The following is a 10170-nucleotide window of genomic DNA, read 5'->3' on the forward strand; positions in this document are numbered from 1 at the left end:
CCAGGGGTGTGGGGGCGAGTGTCGGGAGACAAAATATGCTCTTCAAAGACATGTCCTCAGTGTCCTACTTCCTCCAACTTCAATAGCCCATTCAACTATGAACTCATCAGTGGATTAATTCATTGATAAGATCAGCACTCTCATGATCCAATCACTTCCCAAAAGCCCCACCTCTGAACATTGTTACAATGGAAAGTCCCCCAAAAGCTGTTGAGCTTTTGGGGGACATTCCAGATCCAAACTATAGCACATTCACTCTTAGGGACTCTGCAGCACCACTATACCATTATGACAGTGAGTCGCTTCTTAAATTTTTCACATAGATTTCTCATTTTCCTCACCTGGTCCAGACCCTGATTCTCTCATGTACTTTCAGTAAAGTGACAGCTGAAGCTGGAGTCATCTGAAGATTGGACTGGGCTGGAATCCAAGACATGTTTTTAATTACACATTTAATATATTCTGCATTCACATGGCTAAAATGGCAGGAAGATGGTTAAGGATCTTGATATAACCTCTAAAAATGGAAAGTTAGGCTTCCTCACAACATGGCTATCCCAAGGGGATCAGCTTCTGTTTTAGCTATATTTTTTTTCTGTTATGACAAAAAGATCTGACCAGAACAACTATAGAAGAGGAAAAGTTTATTTGAGGGCTCGCTCACGATTTCAGAGGTCTTTGTCCACGGAATGGTTCCATTCCTTGGGACTTGAGGTGAGGTTGAACATCATGGTGGGAGAGTGTGGCAGAGGGAAGCACCTCACAAAACGGTGATAAAGAAACAGAGAAAGAAAGAGAGTTTCCACTCTTCAAATACAAAATATATACCTCTAGCCCATGCCCCAATTCCCACCTCCTCCAGACACACCCTACCACTTCAATTAATCCCATCAGGGATTAATGCACTGATTGGGTTAAGATTCTTACAACAAGGTTCTCTTCTGAACCTTCTTCCATTGTCTCACACGTGAGCTTTTGGGGGACACCTGACATCCAAACCATACAGCTTCTCTAGAGAAAGCATTGCAAGAGCCCAGGTAGAAGCTATAAAGTTTCATGTGATTAGCCTTGAAAGCTATAAAATGTCAATCTTTTTCACCATGTTCTATTGGTCAAAGTCACTAAGGCCTGCCCAAGATTGAAGAAGAAAAGAATTAAGACTCTACCTCCTTTTCAATATCAGACTTTAAATTATACTAAGGAGCTATAGTAACAAAAACAGCATGGTTTTGGCACCAAAATAGACATGAAAACCAGTGGAACAGAATAGAAGACACAGAGACAAACCAACATATATACAGTTATCTCATACTAGACAAAGGTGCTAAAAACATACATTGGAGAAAAGATAGCCTCTTCACAAAATGGTGCTAGGATAACTGGAAATCCATATGTAGTAGAATGAAATTTGACCTGATCTCTCACCCTGCACAAAAGTCAACTCAAAGTGGATCATGGACCTAGGCATTAGACCAAAGACTCTGTACCTACTAGAAGAAAACGTAGGCCCAAATCTCCATTATGCCAGCTTAGGAACGTAATTCTTCAACCACACTCCTCTTAAGCGCAAGAAGTAAAATCAAGAATCAATAAATGGAATTGTATCAAACTAAAAATCTTCTTCACAGCAAAGGAAACAATCAAGAATATAAAAGGACAGCCTAGAGAATGGGAGAAAATCTTTGCCCCCTGCACCTGAGATACAGCATTAATCTCCAGTATATATAAAGAACTCAAAAAAACTTAACACCAAACAAAAAATAATAATAATAATCCAATCAATAAATGGAATTGAACAGGCACTTCACAGAAGATAAAATAAGAATGGTCAACAAATATATGAAAAAATGTTCAGCATCTCTTGCAACGAGAGAAATGCAAATCAAAATTACACTGAGATTCCATCTCACTCCAGTCAGAATGGCAACTAGCAAGAACACAAGTAACAATAAATGTTGACAAGGATGTAGGGGAAAAGTTATAATCATACATTGCTGGTGGGACTGGTGCAACTACTCTGAAAAGCAATATGAAGATGCCTCAGAAAACTTGGAATGGAACCATCATTTGACCCAGTTATCCCACTCCTTGTTATATACCCAAAGGACTTAAAATCAGCATACTACAGTGATACAACCACATCAATGTTTAGTAGTGGCTCATTTCACAACAGCAAAGCTATGAAACCAACTTAGATGCTTGTCAACAGATGAATGGATAAAGAAAATGTGGTGTATATACACAATGGAATATTACTCAGCCAGAAAGAAGAATGAAATTATAGCATTTACTAGTAAATGGATGGAACTGCAATAAGCCATCCCCATAAATCCAAAGGCCAAATGTTCTCTCCAATATGTGGATGCTAACACACAATAAGTAGTGGAAGGGAAGAAGAGAATTTCATTGGATTAGACAAAGGGTAATTAAGGAAAGGAAATGGGGATGAGAGTAGGAAAGAGAGTAGGATGAATCAGACATAACTTTCATATGTTCATATATGAATACATACCCAATGAAACTCCCCATCATGTACAACCACAAGAATGGTAACCTAATTAGGATAAATTATAATCCATGTATGTATAATATGTCAAAAATACATTCTACTGTTATGTATATCCAGAAAGAACAACTAAAACAATTAAGTAAAAAAAAAAAAAAGACTCTGCCTCTTTATCAGAGTTGCACTGATATGAATGGAGAGAGAACACTGATGGAGACCAATGTTGGAGACTATCTATCACAGAAAGATCAGCAAATAAACTAAGTGTAAAATATTCTTTGAACCAGTAAATGAATATATAAAAATAGAGACCAAAGACTGAGATTGAAAATGTCAAATTAGTTGATGTAGTTAAAACCAAGACACTGGAGAAGATCACCTAAGGGATCACCTAAGGAGAAAATTTAGAGAGAGAAGAGCTGCCTGGGAGTAAAATACGAAACAGAAAAGTATTGAGTCCTGAAAGCCATTTTTTTTTTCTGCTGTAAAATCAAAATAACAACTGAGAAGTGACCATTCAAAGCAATATTTCCATCATTGATGACTTTGAGAAGTGAAATGGAGGATTAATTGAGAAAAGTGAATCAAGATTAATTGAGAACTGGAAGAGAGAGTGGAAAACAGCAAAGCAGGTTTCATAGAAATGGCATACTCATGTATAGGAACTTGTGGCCTAGAAAAGTTCTTTGTTCTTGTGTATAAAATAGGAGAAAGTATCATCTATTTTGAATGGATGGAAAGAATCCAACAAAAAGGGAGATGATAGCCCTTCAAGTGTGCAATGCCAATGCTATACAAATGCATGGTGGTGTCCCTAGAGCATGCAGAGCTCTTGGGCGGCCCATTCCCCTGAGAGTTCTATCAAGGCCACGGTGTAGCTAATTTTACAATCAATCAATCTAAAAACTTTAGGGTAGAGGTTCTCAAAGTATGGTCTCAGACAAGTAGCAGCAGTATCCTGAGAACTTGTTAAGAATGCAGATTCTCAGGGGGCCCAGTTTTACCAATCAGAAACTCCCAAAGCCAGCAATCTGAATTTTAAACAAGGCCTTCAGAAAATTTTAAACAAGGCCTCCAGGCTGTTTTGAGACTACTCTAAAGGAACTCAACGACCTAAATGAGTAACTTAAAGAAGTGACTGAAACTTAAACTTGCTCCTTAAAATCACAGATCATTACTGATGGAAGGGATCTTAAGTGTCTAATCTACCCTTGAACCTTATATATGAGAGATCCAAGTCACAGAGAAGGGATGAGGTTTCCAAGCTCTTTTGGCCTGTTTGAGAGGGAAGGACTAAGATGACAAGTCCAAATACCCACCCCCCCAAAACACACACACACACACACACACACACACACACACACACACAAAGAACAGCCAGGGATATGGTTGTTTTGATGTATCACGAAGTTGCAGTCTTCCTATTATTTTTTAAATATAGTTTTATATTGTGTCTTTTCTACTATTCAAGACAGAGGAAGTTGATCTGTCTTAGCTCAACCTGACTCTTTGAAGGTTTTTTGTTTGTTTGTGGACTTTCTGAGGTCCAGATTTCCAAGGCAGACCCAACGCCTCTAGGGGTTACTGCAGTCTCCGCGTGTGCAGGAGGCTTTTCTGCAATCCCATATGTAAGCGTGCTGTGGCTGTGACTCTGACTTTTGCCATTTCACATTCACTTGGACTCTGAAGAGTGGCGCAGCCCAACTCTGAGCTCGCTGGAGCCCCGGCTCCCTCCGCTTCTGGAGAGGAGATTTAGCCTTAATTTTTGTGACAGATGGAGTTGATAGTCTCTCCACGGAAAGGGGAGTAAAAAAGCGCCAGTTTTTGACAGGCCGCAGACGCCCGGTGCCTCTGGTGGCCAAAGGCTGCGTTGCGCCCCAGTTAAGGTAGCTCTTAAAGTCCCGCTCCAGGATTGCAAAAGCTGATGGGGCTGCAGGGCAGCTTCCTTTAAACCAGCTTCCCAAGTCCTAATGAGGACTGAAACTTACACTTTAATACAAACCTTGCTGCGTGTCGATTTATCTCCTTCCTGTGTGTTGTGACTGCGGCCAGATGGTACTGCTCAACATTCCTGAAATTTTTTAATGTTGCTATTATTTCTCCATTACCGTGCGAGTTATAAATATATTCCTAAGAAAATGATTCGGTTGATTGGATTTCTGTCTTGCAATTTGAAAACGTTGCCTGGTGCAAGAGTCATACCTACCAGTTCGGCTAGCTGGTGCTGGAGAGGGAGGGCTGTAAATTTCTGATTAACATCTCCCCAACTGAAGTGGGCGTGCGTCTTTCTTGCACCGTGTGTGTGTGTGTGTGTGTGTGTGTGTGTGTGTGTGTGTGTGTGTGTATCCGCGCGGGGGGGGAGGGTTCAGTTTCAAAAGCCCCACATTAAATTATCTGGATTCTTCCCCACCCCGATCCCCATCATGACCAGAACCCAAAGATAGGGAACCTGACAAATGAACTGATTTCTGAACCTAGGCGAAGGCACAGATGGGGAGTTGGAGGTAGGATTGGCGAGATCTAATACAACTGCCCTCAAAAAAAAAAAAAAAGAAGAAGAAGAAGAAGAAGAAAGAAAGAAAGAAAGAAAGAAAAAGAAAAAAGAAGGAAAAAAAGGACCGAACAAAAAGGCCCTTGGCTGAGCCGGATGCTAACAGCTGCCCCTAAGCCTAGCCATTGGTTCTGTGCGCGAGTTAGGGCTCCATATCCGAGCCTCCTTAAGAGTAGGAGGAGCTCCGGGCCTCTGTCAGGCTCCCTAAGCCGTTCCTTTCAAGCCTTGAATGCCTGAATGTGAGCTGCCCACCACCCTCCCCGCCCTCCCCCACTCCGCAACCCCACTCCAGCGGCTCGTAAAAAAAAAAAAAAAAAAAAAAGTTTCAACAACAACAGGCGGGACCAATAGCATCTCGAAAAGCCGGGAAAGGGGGCCGAGCAAAGGGCGAAAGAGAGTGGAGAAAGGAGAAAGCGGGCAGGCTCGGAGCGCGCGGGGCCGGGGCTCCGCGAGTCGGAGGAGCGTTGCTAATGTTTTTGTTTGTTTGCTTTTCCATGCATGCATAATGAGGGGGCACCGCGGCACCACGCGGGGGCTCCCGGCCCACTTTTGTATTTAAAGCCTCACTGCTAAGGAGTCCGCAGCCCGGCTCAGCGGATCCGCTCCCCGGGCTTCTGGTCACCCGAGAAGCCGCCGCCTAAGGAAACCCGGGAGCCGCTCTCCGGCCGCGCTGAGTTTCTTGTTCTCTCCGCGCCTCCTAGAAGGCCCTTCCCGGAGCTCGGCTGAGGCCGGGGTCGCCGCGGGCGGAGGGGGAGGGGACGCAGGGCCGCCGGGCCGCGGGAAGGCGGGCAGCTCACGGACGCCGAGCCAGGAAGCGGCGCGATGCGAGAGCCAGCGGCAACTCGGTGCTGAGCCCGAGAGGAAGGACCCGCAGCGGTCGCAGCGCAAGCAGCCGGCTCAGACGCCGCCGGCCGCACAACTTATCGGCAGGCGCGGAGCAAAATGCACCCGCGGTGCCGCGCGGTCCTGCAACCTCGCCGCGGGCCCGCGGCCCGCAGCCCCCCGGGGCGGCAGTGAGAGACTCCCGCCACCTCTGGGGGCCGAGCGGAGGGCTATCTGGTTGGAGAAGCGGGGCAAGATCTCGGCGGCTGAACATTTCCAGGAAGCCACCGCACCCGGAGCAAGAGCCCACTTCTGCCACCAGCGGGGCATCAGCCAGCGGCGCGCATGGATTTATGAAGACACTCATGCAAGAAGTGGGCAGGACTTGGGCAAACTTTTCCACCGGCTCCGCGTCCACTGCTCCCCGCGCCTCGTCTCCTTTCCCCTCCTCGCCCGGAGGCCGCCGCTGCCCGCGATGGTGGCCGCGCTGCTGGGCGGCGGCGGCGGGGCCCGCGGGGGAACCGTGCCGGGCGCCTGGCTGTGCCTGATGGCGCTACTGCAGCTGCTGGGCTCGGCGCCGCAGGGCTCGGGACTGGCGCACGGCCGCCGCCTCATCTGCTGGCAGGCGCTGCTGCAGTGCCAGGGGGAGCCGGAGTGCAGCTACGCCTACAACCAATACGCCGAGGCGTGCGCGCCGGTGTTGGCGCAGCGCAGCGGGGGCGACGCGCCGGGGGCCGCAGCAGCCGCCTTCCCGGCCTCAGCCGCCTCTTTCTCCTCTCGCTGGCGCTGCCCGAGCCACTGCATCTCGGCCCTAATTCAGCTCAACCACACGCGCCGCGGGCCCGCTCTGGAGGACTGTGATTGCGCGCAGGACGAGAACTGCAAGTCAACCAAGCGCGCCATTGAGCCTTGCCTGCCCCGGACGAGCAGTGGCGGCGCAGGCGGCCCGGGCGCAGGCGGGGTCATGGGCTGCACCGAGGCCCGGCGGCGCTGCGACCGAGACAGCCGCTGTAACCTGGCGCTCAACCGCTATCTGACCTACTGCGGTAAGCTATTCAACGGGCTGCGCTGCACGGACGAGTGCCGCACCGTCATCGAGGATATGCTGGCCGTGCCCAAGGCGGCATTACTCAATGACTGCGTGTGCGATGGCCTGGAGCGGCCCATTTGTGAGTCGGTCAAGGAGAACATGGCCCGCCTGTGCTTCGGCGCGGAGCTGGGCAATGGCCCCGGCAGCAGCGGCTCGGACGGGGGCCTGGACGATTACTACGACGAGGACTACGACGACGAGCAGCGCCCCGGGGGTGCTGGAGGCGAGCAACCTCTGGACGACGACGACGGAGTCCCGCACCCGCCGCGCCCGGGCGGCGGCGCTGCTGCTGCGGGCGGCCGCGGGGACCTGCCCTACGGACCCGGGCGCAGGAGCGGCAGCGGCGGTGGCCGCTCGGTGCCCCGAGGAGCCTGGACGCCGTTCGCCTCCATCTTGCTGCTGCTGTTCGGACGGTTCATTTAGGCCTCGTGCCCCAGCCGCTGGCTGCTGGAGGACCTACGACCCGCTCCGGTGCTTGCTTTCCGGCTTGCCCCAGCTCCGGGGCACCAGTGGCCCGGGGACAGAAAGAAGATGATCGAGGATACTTCCCAAAACTTTTTCCAAATCGACTCAGCCTTACCATTCTTCCACCACGACTTTTGGCATTTCCCCGTCCCCTCTCCGGAGTATGATTTCTTGAACCTTCTCTCTCACACCCCATTTAGGCTGCAGAAACAACCAAATGATCTTTCCTGCAGAAATCTGTTGAGTTCAGGATACCCTGAAGGGAACGGACGTGGAGGATAAAATTGGAGTCCTGTATTTGGAAGAGAGTGTGCTGACCCATGGGGGTTGGGGGTCCAGGGACCTGGCAGTGTCGGGAGGGAGGGCGGGGATTGAAGGAGGAATTATAATTGCAAAGGGGCTATTAGTGTTTTCCCCGTGAGGGGGAAAAACAGTGCCAATATCGACTGTTACTGCTTGTGGCCAGTGTGGACATAGCAATCGTAAGTAAATAATAGAAAAGTCCCACCTACCAATTCGTTCGTTTACTATTGGCATCAGCACCTAGATTTCTCAGTGACATTGGGTTTGGGAGGTGGGTGATCGCCTTAGGGGAAAAATCCTAAATTAGTTTTAGATAACTTTGAGCCCTTGACCTTAATCTCATTGCTACCACTCTGATCTCTTGGCACATTTCTTAGGATTAAGGGTCCAAAAAATGCTGGTCTCTGGTATTAAAGAATGCAACTTTTTATTTTACAAAGCTCTCCACTGCCATCTATGAAGCGTCTTTACGTGTTTGCTTTCTGTCATTTTTGTTCTTTTCATCAAGAAATTAATTAATTGTATGTTCAGTGTGCAGAGACCATATATTGCCTCTGCTCCTATCAGGGCATTAAACCCTGGTACATCGTATATAAAGTGTATTAAAACTGGGGTTTGTTACCAGTTGCTGTATTTTGTATATAGAATTTTTATAAATTGTATGCTTCAGAAATAATTTATTTTTAAAAAGAAATTAAAAGTTTTAAATCTTCATCCATGTGACATCTTTCCCCCAGAAATGTATAGAATCCATTTGTCACCACGGATCCAAACCCACAATCCATTTTGAAGTATGCTATATTTAGAACAGTCTTAAAATGTACAGTGTATTTTATAGATTTGAAGTAACATTCTTATTTTCAAGAGAATTTATGGACATTGTAGAAATGTATAAATACATTTCCAATCTGCCTTAAACATTGTATTTTTATAGACATTTTTTAAAGTCCTATGTTTTAATAACTATGGCTTTGTGTACTTTTTGTTATTTGTTTTATTAAAATGTGTGCATCAGTAAAGAGTTTAAACAAATAATATGTTGTAGTTACTTTTCAGAGTTACACTGTGGTTAACCCAATAATAGGTGAGGAGGGGCGTAGAGGGGGCCCTGGGAATCCATCATCAACTGAAAATACAGTCCATGACAAGAAATGTAGACTGTTGTTTCTGCCTTTAATTTAATGAACAATTGGACATCTGTAAATGAGGCTGTTAAAAAGATATGTGGCTGTCCTCCATTGGTTTTTGCATTTGTGGAAAAAGTCACAAAACCTTGTCTCCGGTGTATAATTTGAAAATAACCCAGGCAGCACATTTCCCCCTCCCTGTGTTCCACTGGGATCCTCTCTCCCTCCAGTGCCCCCCTTCCTTAGGCCGCTAACCCCCAGGAGTGTCCTCTGTGGCTACTAGACATTCTCATACAATCAAACATGCCAATAACATCTGTTACCAATAGGTCCTAAGAAGCCTACACGACTCAAATACTTCAAAGTCATTTTCACACTTTTGGTTAAAAAAAAAGAAAAAAGAAAGAAAAAGAAAAGTACAAAATTTTGTTACAAAACATTCAGGCGGACAAAAGTAAACACACTGGGGAGAGGAATAATTACCAGAACTTGTAATATTGTTGTGAGGGGTTGTTTAGCAGTGGGCTGAAGGCTGGGTTTCTGCCAGAGCTACTGATCTACACTCAAACGCCCTTAGATAAATAATTACACTCTTAAGCTGTGTCGAGTGCTGATACACTTGACCTTGTAAATAGAAATGTTTGCAGTAGGAATAAACTCCGGCATTGGAAAATCTTTTAAACATTAACACAAAAGAGAGAGCTCTGTCCTCTGGGGATTTGAGCTTGAACCTCGCCAAGCTAGGCACTTGCAAGGGGGGAAAAAAAAGTTTATTTATCTTCTATTCCGGGTGTTTATTTAAAGCTTTTCATTTTAAACGCGGTGATTGGAAGGCAAGTCAGGAGTTTAAAAGTCACCACAAATAAACGTTGTCTGAGGGGTCGACAGATTAGCAAGATCTGGTGTCTCTTTATTTGATATTAACATGTACTGAGAAAACATAACCAGATTTCTCTGCTGCCTAAAGTAATTAACAAAGCTATGCCCCTTCCAACTTCCTTCTACCAGTTCCCACCCCCAACTTTGGAAGTTTCCTTTGCCTCTAACTCGCTCTTTTCCCAACATTTATGGAAGGATTCCAGACACTTCTTAGTGCACCTAAACCCAAGATTCCAATATGAATAGCATCAGAATGTCTGAGATAGTTGTAGTATCAGACTTGAGCCTAGGAAAGCCGTGTGTGGTTGGAATCTCCAGTCACCTGAATGGTTGAGTAAACATATTGTTAAAACAAAGCTGAGAGTGTTGTTTCTTTGGGAAGTGAACAAAGAGTATTCCAAGAGACTTGTAAATGAAATCAGCTCTC

At 46.5% G+C, this 10170-nt stretch overlaps 1 protein-coding gene across 1 annotated transcript; it reads left to right on the forward strand.

The window, feature by feature from the left end:
* The first annotated feature begins 5831 nt into the window (after positions 1 to 5831).
* Gas1 (growth arrest specific 1) lies at positions 5832 to 8451 on the forward strand. Its single transcript, XM_078047381.1, has one exon. It carries the CDS (start codon positions 6355 to 6357, stop codon positions 7390 to 7392), a length of 1038 nt encoding a protein of 345 aa, XP_077903507.1. The 5' UTR covers positions 5832 to 6354; the 3' UTR covers positions 7393 to 8451.
* Positions 8452 to 10170: the final 1719 nt, after the last annotated feature.

This window comes from Ictidomys tridecemlineatus, chromosome 4 (assembly GCF_052094955.1).
Source record: "Ictidomys tridecemlineatus isolate mIctTri1 chromosome 4, mIctTri1.hap1, whole genome shotgun sequence".
Classification (NCBI taxonomy): domain Eukaryota; kingdom Metazoa; phylum Chordata; class Mammalia; order Rodentia; family Sciuridae; genus Ictidomys; species Ictidomys tridecemlineatus.